Genomic DNA, 24,817 nt, shown 5'->3' with positions numbered 1-24,817 from the left:
TAGCTAAACAAAGGTGAAATTTTCGAATTAATAGATTTTATAAAAAAATGTAGAGAAGCGGTAATAAATGAAGGTGATATAAAAGAAATTTTTCATTGTGATGACAATGCTTCTCAATCATCAATCAATTAATGAATGGCAAAATCTGTTGTATGGTTCTAGATCTAGAAAATACTGCTACTGATAGAAAGTGACAGAGAAATTACTGAAAATGAGAAAATTTCGATAAAAAAGAGAACATTTTAGCACAAAAAACGAAGCAACTTAAATAACTTGCATTGAAAGAAATGTTTAATAAGCTAAACAAATAAATATAATTTTTTTTTTTTTTTTTTGTAAATTTTGATACCCTTTAGATCATAAATACTTCATTATTTCATAAACCACAATTTCATATTTTTAATTTTATAATTTCTACATGCCATCTTAGATTTAAACTGATGATCCGGAAAAATCCCAAATCCGGAATCGACGAATCCGGATTTCGGACTTTGTACCATGTAATGAAAATATTTAAATTGATTAATAATACAGTAGTATTATATAATAATAAATTATAAATAATATAATAATATTAATAGGTACAAAATCAATATCTTAAGGAAATGTTTTTTCACTATGGAAGAAACATTCCAAACCTATTATTGTATTTTCAAAATACTCTATTTTCAAAATCTTACTTTACTCTGATGCCACTTATAATCCATTATCTAGAATGATGAAAAAGAATGTGCCAGTTCATGTAGTGTGGATTAAAATTCAATAAAATTACAAAATGGGTTATTATATGTAATAACAGAAAATGTTCTCTTTTGTTACATAAAGAATATTTAAATTGTTTTTGCAATGATATTGGTTCCATTTTATAGTTTTCATTTTTATTCAATTTTATTTTCTATTCTTTCTATCTCTTTCCCTCTTTATATATGTGATGATTTGGTTAATGTTGCACACATGAGATATTGAAGTATGAAGCATAATATCAGACATAGGTAGGTAGATAATATTGGGTGGCCTCTAGTGAGTGGGTCATGGCTATGACTACATAACCAATAAGTCATGACTGCATATCCAGATGAGCAACATCCTTTCAACAACCAAGATGACAGCATATTGAGATTTGGTTAAAATATCTTTTACTATTCCTTTCTTTAGTCCATTCTGTAAATACATGTATACTGTTAATGGTAGCAGTATATTGGCTCTAAATAAGGTAAAAATGTCAAATTTATTTCCTAATAATTTTGAAAATTTATGAAATAAGCACTAAAAGTTGGAAATCTCAGATTGTAATATATTTATTTTATAATCATTGCACAAGGCACTGTATTTAATTGCAACACACTTTATTTATATACAAAAAACATCCTCTCTTGCATACAAGTGAACCACTACCAGTGACTGGCATTCATAATGCCATTTATCATTTTCAATAGCTTTGTACCCTTGGTGATGCTTGGTGCATGCCATTTTTAAGTTTGACTACAATTACTCAATACATTACGTCCCTCCCTTTTTATCACAAATTCAGTCTGTTTGGGGGTTGTCGAATTCTGGTGGACCGATGCAAAGATTGTGGCACAGCTGGTTTCTTAGGTAACTTGGTTGTATCAGCAACAGGTCCGGTGGATGGAACTTCCGGTAAAATCTTGGACTCAAAAGACGACATAGACTCATCTGTCTGGTGGCTATATCTTTGGATGGTTTTGGAACTCTACTCTTAGCCGCTTCTTTGGAAATCACGAGAGCTGGAGGTAGACATATGCAGCCATCATCAATTATGGTTCATTTATCACACCTCTGGTCGACATGTCACTGCCAAATCTGATAATTTACATATAATAATAATGTATAATGTAGCTGTCCATCCTTGGATTTGACAGTACCAAATCTCCATCGTCTGTGGCCCTGGCGATAATTTCTTAATGCCACTTTATCGCCAACCCTAAATCCTCAGTCTGCAAACTCATAGGTTCTTTTACTCTGTGTTCTATCCTTCTTTTGAGATATGGTCTCAATAAGTCAATTTTTTTTTTTCGGATTTCCCTCTTCAGCATCAGCATAGTGGGATTCTGTACAGTAGTTAAGTTCAGAGCCTCTCTGTATTACATTAAGAATGTACTGAATTTTTATCTCAAAGTTCCTGGATAATTTTGCATGGTTCTTAAGGATTATTTTATTGTAAACACCTGCTGTTCAGCCTGCCCATTACTAGATGCCTTAAATGGTTCTGTGGTTTTGTGTTTGATTCCATTATTCTATAGGAATATCTTAAACTCATGTGACGTGAACTGTGGCCTGTTATCACTCGCTAACAATATTGATAATCCGAATCTACAAAAAAGTCCTGTAAGCATTCTATTGCTTTAAAAGCTGAGCTTGATTTCATTGTCTAGGCTTCTAGCCATTTTGAATGAGTATCGACAATTATCAAAAACATATGCTCAACAATAGGTCCTGTATAATGAATGTTAATACATTTCATTGGAGTGCTCGGGTACTCCCAGTGATAAAGCTTTACCTTCAGATGATCTATTTTATGTTTTGCACATTCAAAACAGTTTTGGGAAGTATCTTTGATATCCTTATCTCTACCATTCCAAAACATGCAAGATCTAGCAACTGCTTTCATTTTTACAGTACCTAAATGTCCGTGGTGCAACTCTTTCAATATACTCTTGTGGTATCGTTTTGGAATACAAACATGCTGGCCATACATTATACAGCCATCTTGGAGACTATTTGATCTCCCTTCCTTTCAATTTGCCATTGCTTTCAAGTATATGTAGCAGAGGACCGAGTGCTGCATCAATTTCAGTTTCTTTAGCCAAACCTCTGGCAGTAACAGGAAGAGTTTCAATCTGCTGTAATTGAAAGATAGTTGCATCATCCTGAATAGACAGTTGCTCTGAGTTTGTTGGTAATCATGATAGAAAGTCAGTTTTACCATGCTCGTTTGTTTTACGGTAAATAATGTCGAATTGGAATGACTGTAAGGCCAAGGCATAGTGCAAGAGTCTTATTGCTGGCGAAATTTGCTTGCCTTTCTTTGAGCCAAAGATTGCAACAACAGGTTTATAATCTGTAATTAACATAAATTTCCTGCCTTTTAAGTAGAGAAAAAAATTTTTAGTTCCCCAGATGATTGACAAGGCTTCTTTATTAATTTGAGAATACTTTTTCTCCCTTTCAGTGAGTGTTCTAGAAGCATATGCAGTTGGGCTTTCTGTTCCATCAGGAAGCTTGTGAGAAAGTACTGCACCTAATCCTGCTGGTGATGCATCAGTTGCCAAAGCTAAGGGAAATTTCGGACGCATCAAAACTTTTCGCAAACACAGTTCTTTTTTAAAAGCCTCCTGACAGTCCTTCGTCCAAACCTAATCTGATGTTTTCTTAGTTTATTGGTATAAGGGATTTGAGATTGTTGATAAATCTGGGCAAAATTTCCCATAAAAATTAACTAATTCAAAAAAACTTTGAATTTATTGGACATTTCTAAACCTTGGGGTCTCTAGCAATCACTGATATTTTTTCATTGGTTTTATGTAAACCATTAGCATCAATTTTGTTACTTAAAAATTGTATCTCGAAAAAATTTACTTTTCCTCCAAATTTAATTTTAGTCCAACAGTTTTACATTTATCAAAAAAATTTTTTAGAGTATTTAAATGTGCAGTATCATCAGACTCTGCTATTCGTGCATGATCTATGAAGACTTTACACCCTTCCATTTCTTGGAATAGTCCATCAATGTAATGTTGCCAGATTGCTGACGCTGCATTTAGCCTGAACATTAATCTCTTACACTTTTATAATCCCCTCTGCATATTTAATGTTAGAAATTTTTGATTGAATCCGGCCTTGGGTTTAGGCAATGATACCTAAAGTGCCATCCATTTTGTCAAACTGTTTCCTATATTTTTTTTTTTTTTTTTTTTTTTGTGTGTGTGCATTGATAACATTTATTGGTAACTCAAAGTCACTACCTTCATAGCTGAAAAAATGGTATTGATCATGTGCACAATATTTAAGACAACTTTTCTGATTTTCTGTCTGAACAACCTACATTAAATAACACTATTTATATGGAATTTTTTTTTCAATGTTAGAACTTGCTAAATTTTTATATTTGTCATAAAAATTATAAAATACAGGTGCTATATAACAATTTGCATGTTTTAAAAAGAAAGAATTTAAATTTTTGACCCTTTCTCCCACAAAGAAAGAAAGAAAAAGTAAAATTGCTATGATACAGCGAAAATTTGATTTTCTGTGTGCCTTTTTATGTTATGATCAGCCACAATTTGATACGCAGAAATAACAAACCAGTGATAACAACAAAATGTAATTTAGTATAAGCTGTATTATTTTGCAAAATTAATTACTTTGTATTAAAATAAAAGGGTAAAATTATATTTTAAAGATTTGTATTATATAATCAAATAAAATTGTACAAAAAGTGTTTTCCATTAAAACTTCTATAAAAGATTTTTAAAAACATTTCAATCACAGAGTATCACATTCTTTAAGAATAATTTAATAAACATTTAAAAAAACATATGTACACTCTGGAAAATTATATTTAAAAACTGATTGTTCATGTTTGAAACTTGCTTGTTCATGTCTGAAAAAATTGATGTGTTTGTAAAACTTCCATGTATGGAATTTTGGCAGATTATTCAATCTGAGTATGGCAAGAAGAAATAAAATTGAACTATGTTATACATGTATCATGTTAAAGATACTTGATATGGATCATATTATGAACAGAGATTGTTTTGCATTTGTATGTTATATATTTCCTGTACATAATAGTAAACAAGCAATAATAGGAGCAATCTTCAATACAGATATTGAATTTTATCCATGTGCTGTGATAAGAATGGATATTTGTTATCAATTAACTGTAATGATTGTAGTAAGTAATGATAATGTAATGATTGTAGTAAGCAATGATAATGTAAAGTGTAGTAAGTAATGGTAATGTAATGATTATAGTGGTAGTAGTAATGATTGGTAATTGATTGTAGTGTAGAAGGAGTTTGTGCTACCATTTTATGCTTTTATCTGTCACGATGAAGATTTAAAATTTGTGGATTACTGAGGTTAATTGTTCTTAAATAGCGGAAAGACCAGGAATCCGTTTCTGTAGGAGAAATATAATTTACAGTAACATAGTCCTGAAAGTGTTAGTAAATGTTTTGAGAGTAAACTTAAGAAAAATCAGTTTTTTTATAATCACTGTAAAAACTATTTAATTTAAGAATATTTCTTTATTATGCATTTTTCTTTATAGGGCTAATGTGGCAAAATTCTTATTGAAGAATAAAATCTGATATTGTACATTTAAAATATCAACCAATGTGAAGCTAAACAAAAAAGGTATAAATTTAAAAAAAAATGCATTTGCTATTACTTTAATTGTCATGAATTCGTTAGTTAGTAATGATTAACTCATAAGCATAAAAATATGTTTTAATAATGCATTGTTGTTATTTTACTATTTTTACCATTAATTAAATAACCAATTTATTAGCTGCATTACTTATTTATAATCATGTTAGTAAATGGTGTAACATAAGCTCATTTTCAATACCATGAGATAGTATAGATTCCAGTTCTTATAACATATTAAAAGTTATACAGATTATATGTTGTAAAATAAATCAAAATCCTACGATTTTTCGTGTCTCTTTGTATGTGAGATAAATTTTTGCTTTCATTACACCGTGTTATTTAAATAAGGCAGAAAAACTCGCTATGATAGAAATTTTATTGAAAAAAAGCTTAAAATATTATTAAATTTAATTACAGCTTATTGCTGTGCAAAGAATTTGAACAAAATATAAAAACCTAATGGCTTCATAAAAAATAAAATTAAAAATTAACAAACTTATTTACCAAACTAATTATCGAATTTTTATGACTATAAAATTTTTTGCAGTTATCTTATAAAAATAAATGTTAGACTTCTTGAATGTAATTTGCATACCAATTGTTTGTCAGTAATATATCTACATATATTATTCAAACATCTTGCATATAATTTTGTTTGATTGTTCAAGTAGACTTCATCTTAGGTTCATCTGGTATAACTTTCATCTGAGATTTTGTACTATATTTTTATTTTTTCACCTAACTCCACGTTTACATGAGAAGACATGTCTTTGAACAAGTCTCCGTCACTGACAGGTCACCTGACAACATTATGTCTACAGTAGGAGATTTTGTATCTAATTTACTCTGAGCTACTAAGCCAATCAGAGCAATCAAAGCAGGTGACCAGATTTGCATCCAATAGGAGACCTTCACTGATCTCACAACAAGTGTAATAATTTGCAGATTTTCAATGTCTTTATTTTTCAGAGCTAAATTTTTTAAATAAGTTGTGCAGACAAATGTCTTTAATCCGGACGTCCATAATCCAGACCTCAAAGCTACAAACCTCCTGCGCATGCGTCAACACATTTGGATCCGGCTTATTATTTTTTGCAGACTGTTAGAGCAATTTTATAAAAGTAAGCTTGAACTTTCGATTATGTTAAAAAGAATTTCCGATTCTGAAGCTGCCAAAGGATCTACAAAGCGAAAGTATGTTTTGATGTCCATCAAACAAAAAGTGGAATTGCTGCAAAAAATGGATAAAGGCATATCCTCTGCTTCTCTAACCATTCCAAAATCTGTTTATCAATTTCACGCTGCTCTGTGGTTGTGGGGGGAAGGGGGGGCGTCGCGGCTCGCAGTGAACTGGAAGTTGATCTATCGGCACTATCGTAATCTTCAGGGCAGATGTTTTTATTTTATTCGGCTTATAATTCCTTACTAAATGTAGTATTTCATCTCGATGTACTCCGTCTTTGATATGATTTAAATCAAATTCCTCATCATTATAAATATCACGAATACACATCAAATAGTTTTCTGGTTGCAATTTTCTAATTTTGACTAAGCGTAATGTATGCTTTTGTTGAAAGAAATGTTTAATTAATTAAACAAATAAATATTAAGCTTTTTTTTGTAAATTTTGATACCCTTTAGATCATAATTCTTTATTTCATAAATTATGGTTTCATATTTTTAATTTTATAATTTCTGCATGCTGTCTTACCAGATTTAAACTGATGATCTATAATCTGGAAAAACCAATAATTTGGAATCGCCGAAGACACGATGGACTGTAATAAGAAAAGAAAAATACAATAAAATGCAAATAGATGACAAATTAAGCGTTTTTTGTTTGTCAGACATTTCAGAGCATAATACAGTAATCTTGATAAACAGGAAAAAATATTCTAACAGATTTTAGTTAATGCTAACAAATGGGTTAGGAAAAAAAATGCATTGCTCTATAGCTTACAATAGCAAATCACTTGTATCAAGGGGAAAAATATTCTGTTTTGAAAGAAATCAATCGGAAATTATGATCCAAAAGGAATGTTGCATCATAAATGAAATTTGTTAAAATAGTAACGGAAACTACAAACGATTCGCACCTTATGTTATTTAGTAAGCTAGCTGCTAAGAATAGTTCTATTCTTTTTAGATACATGATTTTCATACACAATTTCATTGACTCTTGTCAAATATGTTGCCAGATACAATATATCTCGTCATGTGCAATTATTATGACTCTTAGTGCAGGTGCCAGAGATATGTTTACCTTTGTAAATGGGCTGATGCAGTCACCACAGATGTCTGCAGATACTCAGAGATATGTCTCCTTTTAGAGTTGGCCCTTACGAATAAAAATCTTGATTTCTATATTTGAAGAGGATCCTTCTCAATACCAAGATGTTGTGAAATTTAAATTAATTTCTTTTGTAAGTTATTAAATATATTAGCAGTATCTGTCATGTCTGCTGAAAAGTAGTTCAGTGAAATCACGCTTAAAAAGGATCAAGTATTATAAACTTCATTTAGGGTTTTGCAACAGCTTATGTTATTTCTAATTATATTTACTTAATTTATTATAGCTTGGCTTTTGATTATTTTTGTTATTTCCAAAAAAATTTTAATTAGTCATTTTCCACTGTACAAGCAAAATTTCTTAAATATTGAGATTCTTCAAAATCATTATAGTATTTTAAATCATGTATTATGTACATATGCTATTTGTATGTATATATTATTGCTGTATAATTTTAAATGGAATTTAAATAGAAGTTACATAAATTTAAGCAGAATTTATGCTAAATATTTTGAATGGGGCATTGTGAAGTAAAGAGAAAAAAAAAAAAAAATTCCATTGAGAAAGATAAGTGAAATATTGCAATTGGTATTCAAGAGGATATAATTTTCCATTCCTGGACTAATTCTGCAAGATCTGTTGTTTTTTAATTTTTGGCATTATTTACGTTCCTTTTAATAATTGGGTGCTCATATGAAATCTGTGGTGGCAATTGCTTCTCTAAGATGATTACTTGTGAAAGCGGCCAATATTTCTGAAAGCCTAGATGAATATTGGAATTGAGCATAAATCCATTGTGACTAAAAGACCAAAATCTTTGGAAATGTGAGTAAAAAAAATCTTAGAAAAGGTTCATTGTATTAAAAAATCAAGAATACCATTCCTTTGTTTTATTTTTAAAGTATTCAAATTCTTTTTTCTTGTTTAAAAATTATTTTAAAATTACTTAATTGGCTTATTTTAGTAATATACTTCATTGATAATAATCAGCTTATTTGAGTAATGTTCTTTACTAATAAGAAAGTGAAGAGAGAAAATTTTAAAGAATAATATGTAAGGTTTACTTAAAGTTACTTATTTATAAAAAATAATAAATTTTTTGTTACTATAGCATCTCAGATTTATTATTAAAAGAAATTGAGTTTGTTCCAGAGCTGCCATTTATTTGAACTAATATTATCACATATATAACCATAGATTGAATTGATACATTTTATGGGAAAGGATTGGCTAAAGGAAATCAGCCTGAATTTCAGTTACACATGAGGAAAACTTTATTCAATAGCCAATTAGGAAAACTTTATTCCATTTTCAGGAATAGATTTCAGTGTGCACTAGGAATATTTCATGATTTTAACCATTTGATTATTGAGTGACTTGGCGTGATATGTGGATTTCTTAAATTTTAATTGTGTACAAGCTTGTGTGTTTGTGTGGATATTATGTCTTCTTCAAATAATAGCACATTAATTACACAAATGCATAAATTTAGTTTCGTAGATAATAGTTGTGGAGAATAACATAATATGACATCAGTAATGTGTAGGCAGTATTTTTAATAAAAGTTGGAGTACCATTGCTTATTGCCAGATTTTTTTATTCTTTGAACTTATTGCCTGTCATTACCATGGATATATAAAATACAAAATGCTGATTTCATTATCAAATGCTCTTCCTAACAGTCATTGAGAACATCTTTTTTCAGTAGTTTTTCATCAGAATGAAAATTTTATTATATTTATTGCCTTTACGTGCCTAGGTCTGATTTCGGATAATATTCTAATGAAATGAGTGTAGAAATCAGCTAATTATATCATTTATTATCACTGCACACTTCTGGATCTTCCTGTCATTTATTTTGATTGATAGGTTTTCAGTATATGAATCAAATTGTGTGTAGTATATACATATTCATACCAAGAAAGAAGAGAAAGTAAAACATAAAATTAGGCAAAGCAACAACCTTGTGTTTGACATAAATTTTAATCAAGATTCTATTGATTTCGAGGGCAAACAAGTACACCCCTCTTCATCAAAAGCAAAGAAATCTGTAACAAAGGAAAGGTCACAGTTGTACACCTGTGACTCAAAATCTGCAAGGAAGGGAAAGCCAGAGTTGACAACTGTGGCTTTTCCTTCAGATTTCTTTGCTTCCTCCTGATTATAAGGGACCTATACCCATTTTTCTTCGAAACTGAAAGAGTCTCGAATAAAATCTACACCAAACACAAGATTGTTGCTTTACCTAATTTTTACATATCCATATACATATTTCAAGTATTTTTTGTAACATGCAAAGTTAGCTTGTGGTCAAGTAGATAAGATTATTGAACACTTCTAGCTTCAGACTAGGCTTGCTCTTTCATTTTAGAATAAACTAGCTGCATTGGGAATTTCATTATTCATTATAAATCTAAATTAATTTCTGTTTGAAAAATTTCCTTTCCAAAGCAAATAGAACTAGAATTCTCCATTATCATAAATTGCTTACTTAACTGTAAACATTCAGCGTCAGTAATTCATAACAAAACACATTATAAATTTTTAGTAATGCATTTTATATTTACATATGAATTGAAGGAATTTAGATTCTAGAAGACTTTTCCAATCCTTTATTATTTCTGTTTTAATGCATTTTCAGCATTCTGGAAAATTCTGTTTTGTAAATTATTCATATTATCATTGGTTTTTAGTCATATAGTATATATTTTTTCCTTTCTTAATTTTTTTAATGTTCAAGACTTTCATGGTCTTATGTGTTAATCTAGAATTCTTTCAAATTTTAGTTTCTGTTTAATTAATTACTGAATTTAATTCACTCTTATGTTTTCAAAATTTTAGTTTCTCTTTTTTAGTTTATACATTGTAAAATTTCTCTTTGATTGATTATTTGCTTAAGCATATAATTTAAGTAAAATACCTTGAAAATTTTTAATGCTTTATGATGTATTTTAAAATGTATTTTTCATATTTGATGATTGATAGCCTCAGTTACTACTATTCTTTCACTTTCAGTATGCATTTATTTTATCTGATATTTTTCTGCACTTCTTTAAAATAGTTATTAATTACAATATTTCACTGGTATAATGTATCTAGTTTGATGCTTCCCTTTTTCAGTTCATTTCTTGAAATTCCTTTCTGGTAAAAAAATGACTCCTCTTCAAATGTTTGGCCTTGTTTTTTGTGGAATCACCATTATCTGGGTTACAATGCAAGTTGGTATGTTTTGTGTTTAAGTAATTTTATGTAGATATATATATCTATGTAATCATGGTACATAATTATGAATATTTACCATATTTACCCAGCAATTAGGAACAGTTATTTTAATTTTATATACTTAATGAGCAAAGTTTACTACTGCAAAGGTTTTATGTGCTATCAGTTTACTAAATATTAATTGTAATAATTTTTTGAATTTAACAATTTATATACAGGGTTCATAGCCACATTTTAGTTAAAAAAATAAGCACCTATGAGCACTTTTCAAGCACATTTTAAGAAAAAAATAAGCACCTGTCTAATTACATTATACACAGCTGCATAACCTTAAAAGAAAAATTAGACTTGTAATTTAAAATATGAGAAATTCAGTATTTATGAACAGAGAATGAGCATTACTCAACTATGAAAAGCAATTACATTCCTTTTTTATAAATTTTAAATAACAATTCAATTTACAGATCTAGTTTACAATAAGAGGGGGAAAAAAACTATGCAGAATTATATTACAAGATTTAATGATGGAATTTCTGTTCAAAATAAAGAAAATAAATAATAATAAGCCATATTTATTATATTCGCTTCATACCTAAAAATAAATACAAATTATTTTTACACTCCTATTAATATTTAAATAATTTAACTTCTAATTCTAATTTTAATTATCAAAATTCTGAACATTTTCTAAATTTTCATTGTATGACAGTTTTCCCTTAACAGATATTGCAAGCAAAGTAATTTAAGTAAAAATAAGTAAAAAAAGGAACTTTTCTGAAATCAGAAGACGGGAAATTGCTTCATGCAGCCGTCCTTTTACAGTAAAAGCTTAACTAACCGGCATACTCGGAAATTGTCGAATATCTGAAATTTCCGGAAAGTCGAGCGTAACTGGTAAAAGAGGAAAGAGGGGTAGATTGTAGCCGTTCTTTAGATTTTACAGCTAAATAATGCCTTTTGACATTTCGATATGTGCATCATATAAAAAATAGTCCAATGGAACTGAAAAATAATCCGCTTAGCAAGCACAGTAAAACTGTTTTATCTCTGCGAAATATCCCAAGCGTTATTGCGCAATACTTAATATTACGCAATCAGAATCAACAGCTGCCTGTATTCAGAGAATAAATAACTAAATAAAGGAAAATGCCCCTTTGCTTCATACTTTTCACCGTCATGTGCCCATGTGGCATATTTATCATTGAGCAGGATACGTTGCGCTTTGCGCGATATCCCTACCATACTCATATTGATTAATAAAGAGATTTACCAATCTGAGGTGTTTTCCATTCTAATTTTGAACAGACTGCATTAAATTTCCGGAACAGAATCATTCTTCACTTGGATTGATAGACTGCAGAACTTTTAGTCCTATTCAATCCAGGTTGGAAAGTGACCCCCCCCCCCAAAAAAAAAACTAGTACTTCATTTCGATTTAGTTTGCTCTTCTCTTTAAAGGGGGAATATTCATTTAATTTCATGTTTTATTAATGATCCTTGCTGCAAATATACAATGCGTTCATATCTATGAGGTAATTAAATCTAATAACTCTTTTTTATTTTAAAGAATTTTTCACTTAGAGGATGATAAAAATCAGAGTAATAATTAATTAAAAAAATATAAAGTTGCTTGCTTTGCTGCGAACTGTAACTATTCGAGATTTTGCGGAGAAAGGGGGCAACACCCATTTTTCGTACTGTATAATGCATTGGCCAAAAAAAAAAAAAAAAAAAAAAAAAAAGGAATTGAAAGGGCTTCAGAATTTAAATTACGTCCAAAGAGGCATTTTTTTAACGTTTTGTGTGTTACCTTTGTTTATTAAATATCATGTTCTTTGCACTTAAACCATTAAATTCAGTTCAATAGCAATGTCGCAAAATAATTTTGAAATGAGCATATATTTAGAATTTCTGATACACAGTTCCGCGTGCTGCAGACAAGAAGGTTTTTTCCCTCCCATAGATTGTTGTCATTGCTCGCTTTTAAATTGTTGAGTTTGTTAATCAAAAATTTGTTAAAGTTTTACAAAATATGAAATAACATAATATGAATGAAAATATGTCAGAAACATTGGTATCAACAGATCTATAATTTTCAATTTCTTCTCTACTCATTTCCAAATTGTCCGAGTCGTCTACTTCTTCTTCCTCAATTTTTCTTTCTTTTGAGAAATGTCCAATCCAACCTTTTGGAAACAATTGGTAATGCATTTCAATGTAATGTTTCCCCATTCATCATCATCAAACTTATGTAACTCTCTTCAAGTGCATTTACAATGTGCTTAACAAAGAGTATGATTTAAAATTTCTGATGACCTATAAGCTGTTTAACACTTGCAGAATTCAATGACAAAAATTCAATCCAATTGTTTATTAAGTCCACTGATTTTGGAATGTAAACACATTAGTTAAAAGGAAAATTTTACACTTTCCTTTCCTCAGGTGCCTCTTCCATTTTGAAATTAATTCTGTAGAAATGTCCGAAGTCTTCCAGACTTTCTTGCTGCAGTCATAATCAACAGGAAACTTTTTTACATGCTTAAAACACCTAGGTTTTTTGAACTTGCCAATAGCCAAAAGTTCCTTCTTGTCAGTGCTAGACATGTTAGAATACACAAAAGTTCTCATTGGACTTTTGTAGAGCTGACCTCTGGCGCACTTTTTACACTTGAACTTAAAAGTCTGCTCTGGGGTTATGTTGTAGAAAGTGCCCGTTTCATCATCATTATAAATGTCACTTTTTGTGTACCCTTCTCTGATGACTTGCCACTTTTCACTCATCCATGTCATGATATCTGCTGTATTTGCAGACTTTGCTTCACCACAAGGTTTTCCAAAGGTTATCCTATGTCTCTTAAATTGATCAAGTTAACCATTCAAGTATAGAAATCCAGAATAGCTAAAATGTTCAGCAAATTTTTCTGATTGAAATTTTAAAAGTGGACTATGTACAGAAAAATCTGCATTACCTTGCACGTTCAACCACTTTAAAAAAGTTTCATCCATATCTTCTTTAGCACATTTCATCAAACATTTACAGTCATTCTTATTTTGATTGAATGCAGTCATTATTTTTTTTCTTGTTCTGTAACAGTGTTGAAAAGGTAGAAGAAGATACCCTGAGAGAGCCAAAACACTATGACCATATACTCAATAATGCATTACACCACCTTTGGCCTGCAAAACAGCTGCAACTAACTTTGGCATTGATACAAGAAGTTCTTGGTAGATGACTGGAGAGAGGTTGTACCAAATGTCTAAGCAGTCACACAACATTGAAATATTTTGACGTGGTGGTGTCGGAGCCCTGAGCTGACATTCCATGACATCCCAAATGTGCTCTATCAGCTTAAGATTCGGCAAGTTAGAGGGCCAGAATATTAATTCGAATTCATCCTTATACTTCTTGAACCTCTCCAACACAATTCGAGCCTTGTGATATGGGTCGTTGTCCTGCTGGAAGACTCCATTTCCAGTTGGGAAGGCAGATGCTATATAAGGGTGCAATTGAATCCGTAATTATGTTCAGATAGTCTGCAGTTTTCATGTTCTGTTCAGTCACAACTAAGGGTCCCAGAGCTGTCCATTAGAACGTCAAACCATAATACTGCCACTACCATGAGCATGTGCATGACCTGCTGTAAAGAGGGGCAGCAACTGTTTGCCTGGAAGACAGTGTACCTTGACATGACCATCCACGTGATGAATGAGAAATCATGATTCATCCAAACAAGCAACTGTCTTCCACTTATCCATGGTCCAGTCTGTATGTTCCCGAGCCCACTGTAGGCATAGTTGACAATGATGTTTGGTCAGAGATGTTTGGTCAGAGACAATGATGTTTGGTCTGGCGCTGATTTTGCTGTACCAAGCGGGACAGTCTCCAATGTCCTTTTTCTTTGTGACACATGGATGTCTAACACCTTGCATCTACTGCTAATTTCACCGTCATTTATTCACTTTCATAAATACTAACAATGGCAGATCATGAAAAATGTACCAGTTGTGTAGATACTCGTTAAATCAGGGCTCATTATAAGCGAGTTATACTGTATACATATATGTTCCCACCCTATTACTCTGCTTAGTGAGTTCAGTATTTTTATTCTTATATGTTGGTAAATTGTGCAATCTTTTGTCTTTAAAATGTTAAATTATGTTGTTCGGTTAAGGTTTTTATACATTTAGATCATCAGCTTGCAGTAGTTGAAGAATTATTATCAATTTAAAAGTTTAAATGGGCTAGTCCTAACAAGGCTGTCATTTGATTACATTTCAAACTCTTGGTAAAATTTTAAATTATCTTAGTTGGTGCACAAACTTCAGTGTCCTTTTATGCAATGGGACCGAAAGTTAGCTTTCAATTTTGTGCACCAAAAGAAAGAATGTAGGCATAGAAACTCTTATTTTAATTATAAAATTGTTTTGTAACTCCTTTTAGCCATTACAATTTTTAATAAAGATGTTTTAAGTTTTATGTAACCTTGCCTATATTTTATGTTGCCTTGCTGCGAAATGAGAACTGAATTAATTGAATGAAAAATATATCTCCAATGAAATTCGAGGAAATGAGTTTAAATGAAGTGCAGCAAAAAATGTGTATAATTTAAAAGGCCGTACAAGAAAGTTATGTAATGTCCACAACAGGATTTTTTTTTAAATGCTTCTCTGCTACTGAAAGACGTTTTTGTTTCAAGAAAATTTTAGATGTTCTTTATTTTTGAATTATTGCTGTAAGACAGGATAAATTTATTTAAAGTGCTCTTAAGCTTTTATGGAGCATAACAATCTGCTCTTTGTGTCTCTTAAAGCATTTACCACTGAAACGAAATTTGGTATAAATTTGTTGTAGGAGGAAGCAAGTCTCAAAAATGATCTACGTTTGTTGATTCTTCAGGAAGTAGAACTGTAAAAATTGCTTCTAATAATTTTTGAGGACATTTAGCAAATAATTTGTAACCTAAAAATTTGAGTATGTTCCTGAAGTCAGCATTTGTCAGCGCTTAATTCAAGGCCTGCTACATCAGTTTGTGAGAAACTTTCCTTAAATTTTCTTCATGTTTTTCTAGTATTTTACCAAATACAGTTATATTAAGACCTTTTTAAGTCAATGATAGAATCTGTTTTGAGTTTTAGCTTGAAATACAGGTGCATATACAGTCAAAAGTCGTTAATTCGGCCACTCATAATCCAGAATGATCTATAATCCGGACCTCAAAGCTACAAACTTTCTGCGCATCCGTCGAGTTGACGCATGGCGACGCATGCGCATAGGCGTTTACGTGTGCGAGTAAGACTTTTACAGCTGCGAATATGCATGTGCGCGTCCGCATAAATTGTTTATGCATGCGCGCTTTTAATGTATAACGGATGGTATAAGCTAAGGTAAAATGGTAAAATTACCTAATTCTGTTAATGTTGCAGATTGCGTTGTTCCTTAATTTTCGAATTGGATCCGGCTTATTATTTTTTGCAGACTGTTAGAGCAATTTTATAAAAGTAAGCTTGAACTTTCGATTATATCAAATAGAATTTCCGATATATATTTGCTAATATGTAAAGGATCTAAAGCAAAAGTATGTTTTGAAATCCGAAATCTGTTTATCAATTTCACGCTGCTCGGCGGGGGGAATGCAGCGGCGTGCAATGAATTGGAAGTTGATCTGTCAGCACTATCCTTATCTTCAGGGCAGATGTTTTTATTTTATTTGGCTTATAATTCCTTACTAAATGTAGTATTTCATCTCGATGTACTCCGTCTTTGATATGATTTAAAACAAGTTCCTCGTCATTATAATTCGCTTCCGATGGTGAAGAAAGTGACAGAGGTTATTGAAAACGAAAAAATTTCGTTTGACAAATTAGTCGGTATTCTCGACACAGTAATTATAGGACTTGAACAGCGTAACTTTGTAACTAAACAAGAAATTATCTCTGTTTAATAGAATTAAAGAGAAAGTATTATCACATGAAACGAAGCAACTTAAACAACTTACATTGAAATGTTTGATAAAGTAAACAAATAAATATTAAGCTTTATTCTTTTTGTAAATTTTGATACCCTTTAGATCATAATTGTTCTTTATTTCATAAATTATGGTTTCATACTTTTAATTTTGTAATTTCTGCATGCCATCTTACCAGATTTAAACTGATGATCTATAATCCGGAAAAATCGATAATCCGGAATCGCCGAAGTCCCGATGAGTCCGGATTAACGACTTATGACTACATTTAATGCATTGCTGTTTTGATCACCCAACTCCTGATCTGAAGTGTCTGCTCTTTCTACTGTGGTGCCAACGGAATTATTTTCGTTTTGATAACACAAGAGAAAGCTATATTTTTCCTTACACTTCTCACCAAGTAATTAGAACGGCAATTTCTCACACTGTGCAAATTAAAACAACAAAAACATAAATTATGTTTTTTCACAAATTCTACCCTTTCTTTTATACTTAATTTCTGAAATTTAGGACAATTAAAAAGCTTGTGATTGCTCAAATTACATAACCTACACGAACTGCATATGTTTTTCATTTGCAGTAGAAACGACAGCGGTAACTCTATGTATGACATTTTTTGTGTTAGTCACACTCTTTGAAGCGTTGAGAGTTCTTATATGATCTTTAAGAAATTCTATAAGATCTGTTAATTAGGCAAATTCTCTTTCTCTAATTTTCTTTCCCACCATATTTTGGTGTTAGGATCTAATTTTTGCCCTAAAATATATGCAAATACTAAAACCTTTAACACTCTGATGTAAAGCTTCTAATGATTTCACGCATTCATTTGTAATGTTAATTACGTTTAATATTGCTGACGCAGACTCATTTTGCATAGGATGCATATTCATAAATTGTCTCAGATGAGCCTACACTTGTTCGCAGTGATTAGAGAACCTTTCTTCTAGTAATGAAAAGGCTAATTTATAATTAGAGTCAACTATGGATGTTGACTGCACAATATGATAAGCAGCACAGATTTTAAGTACTGTAATTTGACTGCATCTGTTAAATTAAGATTTGAATCAACACTGGCTAAAAAGATATCTTTAAATGAAAGCCACTCATGTAAGTTACCCGAAAACGTTGGCAAAGTAATTTTGGGTAATTTAACATTGTTCTCGGTATTCGTGCAAACCAAAGGCTCCGATTTAATTTCTTTGGAAAGTTTAGCTAATTTACAATTTAATTCAACTTCTACATCTAAGAGAATATCGTCAATCTCTTCTTTCTCTTTTACATAAGCATCAATACTTTCTTCCATACATAACCCGAACAAAGAATCTAAATTAGAATTTACCTCTGTCTCAAGCACTTTAAATTTATTCTTTAGTACTTCCAAGTCACTTCCTTGGACATTTTCGTCCACAACCTTTTGTTTTAACTTTGTTAACTGTGTTTGTTTTCAATGTACGTTTTCTCGCTAATATCTCCGTTAGTGACATTTTAATTAGCAAAAGTCAATAAACAAATAAAGAGCTTCAAAAAGGGGAAAGGGTACTTACACTTTTGTTTCTACAGAACTTCAATCTGGAAGTATCCTATTTAGTTCTTCGTTTCACAAAACTGAAAGTAAATTCACAGTCTCATAAACTTCATTAGCTGCTCTGGCTCGACGGGCCAAAAAACTTGAATTGACTTATTCTATTTCCTGTCGATAGCTATATATCATAATAAAATAACGCCACACACATTACACAGAAATAACACGCTCTAATTTTTATTACATTTATTTTCCATAGCGACTCTCTGGCGCTAGGTTTCACCTTACAGCGTAACATATGAATCGCAACTTCGAATGTACCACAAAAATCTAGTTTCTCACAGAATATATTTCAGCGCCAATCCTGGTGGTGCATGCGCTATTAGCCAAGATTCTGCTCTGTCACCAAGTATTTCTCAGCTAATACAAAACAGGATCTTCTGATATGCTAAAAGTTAAGCGTAAACCAAAAGAAATTTGACAGAATCGACCTTAAATGAATACATATTTTGTATAATTTTGTTTGATGATAACCACTTTTATGTCTAATACTGAAAATATCACAACTCCTTTTTAAATTCATTATAATGTCATCAGTAAATGACAAGGAAAATTCAGAGTTTTAGCTTTATATGATTTATGCGGATCTACCTAATGCATTTATTTCTATATCTAATTACCACAGTCGGTGAAACCACTATAATGAATCTATTCTCCACTGATGTGGGAAAAAATTAAATGACTTACATAACTACAGTCAAAAGTCGTTAATTCGGACACCCATAATCCGGAATGATCTATAATCTGGACCTCAAAGCCACAAACTTTCTGCACATGCATCTAGTTGACATTGTTGACACATGTTGTCTCGTTGACGCATGCGCGTAAGACCTTTACAGCTGCGAATATGCTTGTGCACATGCGCATAATATGTTGACGCATGCGCGTTTAATGTATAATGGATGGTATAAGCTAAGCTAAAATTATCTAATTCAGTTAATGTTGCAGATAGCGTTGTTCCTTAATTTTCATATTGGATCCGGCTTATTATTTTTTGCAGACTGTTAGAGCAATTTTATAAAAGTAAGCTTGAACTTTCGATTATGTCAAATAGAATTTCCGATATATATTTACTAATATGTAAAGGATCTACAAAGCGAAAGCTTTGTTTCTCTAACCATTCCGAAATCTGTTTATCAATTTTACGCTGCTCTGCGGCGGCGGGAGATGGGATGCCACGGCGCGCAATGAATTGGAAGTTGATCTGTCAGCAGTGTTCTTATCTTCAGGGCAGATGCTTTTATTTGGCTTATAATTCCTTACTAAATGTAGTATTTCATCTCAATGTACTCCGTCTTTGATATAATTTAAATAAAATTCCTCGTCATTATAATTCGCTTCCAATAGTGAAGAATGTGATACAGAGGTTATTGAAAACGAAAAAATTTCGATTGACAAATTAGTCGGTACTCTCAACACAGCAATTATAGGACTTAAACAGCGGAACTTTGTAACTGAAGAAGAAATTATGTCTGTTTATAGAATTAAAGAGAAAGTATTATCACATAAAACGAAGCAACTTAAACAACTTACATTGAAAGAAATGTTTAATAAAGTAAACAAATAAATATTAGGCTTTTTTTTTCTTTGTAAATTTTGATACCCTTTAGATCATAATTGTTCTTTATTTCATAAATTACCGTTTCATATTTTTAATTTTATAATTTCTGCATGCCATCTTACCAGATTTAAACTGATGATCTATAATACGGAAAAATCGATAATCTAGAATCGCCGAAGTCCCGATGAGTCCGGATTAACGACTTTTGACTGTATATTATATTCATTATCACTCTCTAACAGTAAACAAGTTTATAATTATATTATTGTCATCGCTTAAACATTTAGCCAGTCAAATTCGTATTTCAACGTTGAAATATTCTTTGTGCAATAATGTGAAATAAGGAATTCAGTAAATTACATTTTCAGTTAAAACTATTTAAAAATATATAACCATAAAAGTGGCATCTGTATTATAAATGTAAGTTCTGTAAATTTCTATTTGAGTAGGAATACTTCTAGAATTAAATTCAAATAGAGATCAATGAAAAAGCAGAAATTGTGTTAGATCAAAATGAATTCTTGTAGAAATAGATTTTCTCCCTAAATTATGTTTAAAAAAATCTATGTAAAACAATTTTATATAAATTATCAGATAAACATATAATAAAAACAACTACAACAAATTTGAAGTGATAGACTTGAACGTAGTGATCAATTAATGATCAAGTTTGAACATTCAAGTGTAATATTATTATGAATTGAGGGAGGCTTAAACCTTGAATAAATATGTGAAAATTTAAAATGGGCTACAAGAAATACTCAGCATTTATATGAAGGGAAAGCAGTATTAAAGCGAATATTTAAAGTAATTAAGACACAATAACACGCCGAATAAATACTAATTCAGAAGACAAACAACAAAAATCAGCGTTATATTTACAAAACTTCCACAGGACTAGTTTCGATGGTTTTACCAAACCACCATCCTCAGCTGCAAAACCGCAAAAATTTTTGCAGTTTTGCAGCTGAGGATGGTGGTTTGGTAAAACCATCGAAACTAGTCCTGTGGAAATTTTGTAAAAATAACGCTGATTTTTGTTGTTTGTCTTCTGAATCACACTTTTAGTTTTACTCATGAAAGCTTGTCTGTCAATAAAATAGTGATTATTTATGCATCTGTTATTAGATTTATCTTTTTTCTTGCTTAGTTCCATTCATATAATGAAACAATAATGTGTGAGACATACACTCATAAAATTTTCATAATATCTGTATTAAATATTTATTTGATTATCTATTTTTAGCATTATTTAATACTTGTGTTAAGTCAACAAAGTTCATTCCTACAAATATTCAAGGCCTTTGTCAAAAAGAACAGGTATGCATTTTTTATATTTACTCAAAGAATATAAATGCATGATTATGAAATGTACTTGATTAAGAAATGTAAGATTTTAATTTGGCGAAGAGTATTGAATTACTGACTGAACTTTACTCCCCAGCATGCAGAGACAGTAACTTTCAATGAAGATGAATCTTCATTATTTAGCAGCATGCTTTCAGCTGGGTATTATGTAAGGTATATTTGATGATGTTTAAATAAGCTGAGCTGGGAAACTTCATAACAATATGATAATTATTGAATATTTAAAGTTTTCTTTAAACAAAGCTCCTCCAGGGCTCATTATCTTGGAGCACTGAATGTCACTGTATGATCAATAGATTTTTGCAACTAAGTTTAACATAAAAAAAATTCTATAAAATCATCTTTTTGTAGAAATATTTGTATTCTTTATATATAGATTTAAATTATATGTATATGAAAGATAAAAAATATGTAAGTCAAAATCATAATTTAAATTAGCAGTAGCCCCTTATTTCCCCATTTTTAATTTCAGTATTTTTCCACTCTAATCTAAAAATAGTAATGCCTTTTTCTGGACTACATCATTTTTAGATCAATCCATATTATATGAGTTGCATAATGCTGATGAGGTAGCTAATTCAGAACTTAAATCAAAACTTTTTCTTAATGAGCTTGTATATTGGGTAACTAAGCACTTTTACCTCTGTTCTCACTAAGACACTGTCTTACTATCGCTGTGTGTATGGGTATATATAAAGTTTTGATTTATACAATTAAAATTAAAATAAGACAAAACACAATAGTGCAATAATAACTAAATTCATACATTAAAAGTATTTCTATATATTAATGAAGCTTAAAAATTCTAAAGATCAATGCATATTAGATGCCAAAATTACACTGCCAGAAACTGAAGCACCTTTCACTGTGTGAAACGGTTTTAAACCGTGAATAATATGTTGATCCACATTACATGTTTTACATTCATAGATTAAAATAGTAAATGCCATATACATCTGAATACAAAACACCCCATATCTTTAAAAATGGGTTATCAGAGAAACATATGAAGCATATAAAGTAAAAAGTCGTTAATCCAGACTCGTCGGGACTTCCAGATTATTATTTGGGCAATTCCAGATTATCGATTTTTCCGGATTATGATCATCATTTTAAATCTGGTAAGATGGCATGCAGAAATTACAAAATAAAAAAATATGAAACCGTAATTTATGAAATAAAGAACAATTATGATCTAAAGGGTATCAAAATTTACAAAAAGAAAAAGCTTAATATATGTTTGTTTACTTTATTAAACATTTCTTTCAATGTAAGTTATTTAAGTTGCTTCATTTCATGTGATAATACTTTCTCTTTAATTCTATTAAACAGACATAATTTCTTGTTTAGTTACAAATTCTGTCACTTTCTTCACTATTGGAAGCGAGTTATAATGACAAGGAACTTGATTTAAATCATATCAAAGATAGTAGATCGAGATGAAATACTACATTTAGTAAGGAATTATAAGCCAAATAAAATAAAAACATCTGCCCTGAAGATAAGGATAGTGCTGACAGATTAACTTCCAATTCATTGCACGCCGCTGCATTTCCCCCGCCGAGCAGTGTGAAATTGATAAACAGATTTCGGATTTCGAAACATACTTTTGCTTTAGATCCTTTATATATTAGCAAATATATATCGGAAATTCTATTTGATATAATCGAAAGTTCAAGCTTACTTTTATAAAATTGCTCTAACAGTCTGCAAAAAATAATAAGCCAGATCCAATTCGAAGATTAAGGAACAATGCAATCTGCAATATTAACTGAATTAGATCATTTTAGCTTAGCTTATACCATCCATTATACATTAAACGCGCATGCGTAAACGTATTATGCACTTGCGCACATGCATATTCACAGCCGTAAAGGTCTTACACGCACTCATAAACGTCGCATCGACGCATTCGCAGAAAGTTTGTAGCTTTGAGGTTCGGATTATAGATCATTCCGGATTATGGGTGTCCGAATTAACGACTTTTGACTGTAGTAGATATGTTTTCGAAACTTACAGATTTAAAACTACCTAGTCAGATAGAGATCCCATTTAGTCCTCTTTAACAGAACGTGCCTTGGAATCTAAGGTAACACTGTCATTATGATTTTCCTTTTCTTCCCATAATGGATTGTCTTTACTCCTATCCGCTGCATTTGTTATACTACGCATTTTATAGCTATTCACCGCTGATGCACTGAGTATGCATGTCCAAGCAGTCTGATTCTATTCTGCAATTAGATACACTGTAGGCTTCTTTATCTTCCTGAAAGGGATCAAGGACCTTAAAGTAATCAATTGCTGTGCAGCTGCTTCAAATGGTCTTAAAAGGCATTATTCACCACCACATCTAACACTTGTAGTTTTAAAGTCTTGCTATTTTTGGAATGATGCCAGGATCTATGTTAAATTCGAGGATTTGTTTCTTACCGTTGGTGTGAGATGCTGCTTGAAAGTGTTAAGGAGTAGCATCCCACATTTGCTTAGAAAAGCATCTGGCACCAGTTTCAGAGTGTGGAGCCAATCTAAAACTAGGTTATTGGTCATCAGCTCTTTTACAAGGTAATATGACACTAGTGGCAGCATAAGGTCGCATCTTTGTTCTGTTGGCAAGAACACATAATGTGATGATGATTCACAATTTTTTGTTGGCTACAGTGCTAACCATTTACACTTTTGATACCTTTCTCTTCAGCTGTTGTACTGGATGGCTGCCCAAACAGGATAGTGGTTAGTAATGTTGACTTCCATACTGAAGGGCCTAAGCTCAAATCCTGGAGAAGGTATGGATGTTTGTGAGCCTATAGTGTCTGTGCAGCAAGGGGGGACTCAAAATACACAGTGAGCCGAAATCCTTTCGAGATGTTGGTGGCAGGAGAAGAGACATAGGAGATCCTCAGACTGGCCCCCAAAGTGTTTTCGTTAGGAATTCCATTCGAGGCAGAAGATTAGCAGTTAGTTTGTCCTGGTGATATGTAATATACATAGTTAGATGCACAGGCACCAGCCTTGTTGCAACCTTTAACTGTTGTATTGGATGGCATGTTGAAGTAAATAGGAGTATCATCAGCATTTCTGATTTGCCCTAGAGGTAATTAAATTCCTTTTTAGTTTTATAATGTGTCACTGATAATCAGTCAGTTTCTCATACCCTGCCGGAAATTGCTGAGTGAGAGATTTTCGATATCACAGAACAATCATTGTGTTGCAGTTTTCTTGTACACCACCCAGGGTTGGCTTTAGACACTGTGCTACTGTGTTACTTCATCTATTTTAATTAATATGACATTATAGGAAACAGCCATTGCTTTATGTTTCTCACACACTTATTACATTTTTCCATTTCAGCATTCTCAAAATATCCTTTCTGCAAGCCACTGAAAGCTTTCCTATTTGAATCAGTAATTTTAAGACATTCTTTGTCTTTTCGA

At 31.3% G+C, this 24,817-nt stretch overlaps 1 protein-coding gene across 8 annotated transcripts in view; it reads left to right on the top strand.

Moving 5' to 3' along the window:
- LOC118182299 (galactosylgalactosylxylosylprotein 3-beta-glucuronosyltransferase I-like) overlaps positions 1-24,817 on the top strand; it is a 68,355-nt gene that overhangs the window by 26,803 nt on the left and 16,735 nt on the right. For 4 of the 8 annotated variants that reach the window (XM_035351628.2, XM_035351630.2, XM_035351631.2 and 1 more), the window contains exons 3-5: positions 5,297-5,382; positions 10,808-10,909; positions 21,265-21,338. In XM_035351628.2, coding sequence (XP_035207519.1) covers positions 10,840-10,909; positions 21,265-21,338 — 144 coding nt within the window. In that variant the 5' untranslated portion in view covers positions 5,297-5,382; positions 10,808-10,839. The remainder of the gene's footprint in view (positions 1-5,296; positions 5,383-10,807; positions 10,910-21,264; positions 21,339-24,817) is intronic. The other 4 variants (XM_035351633.2, XM_035351635.2, XM_035351634.2 and 1 more) reach the window with 1 other exon arrangement.

This window comes from Stegodyphus dumicola, chromosome 12 (genome assembly GCF_044657685.1).
Source record: "Stegodyphus dumicola isolate Sdum_Otavi_A_Nest chromosome 12, ASM4465768v1".
NCBI classification, from domain to species: Eukaryota; Metazoa; Arthropoda; class Arachnida; order Araneae; family Eresidae; genus Stegodyphus; species Stegodyphus dumicola.
This window is presented reverse-complemented; position numbering and strand designations above follow the sequence as displayed.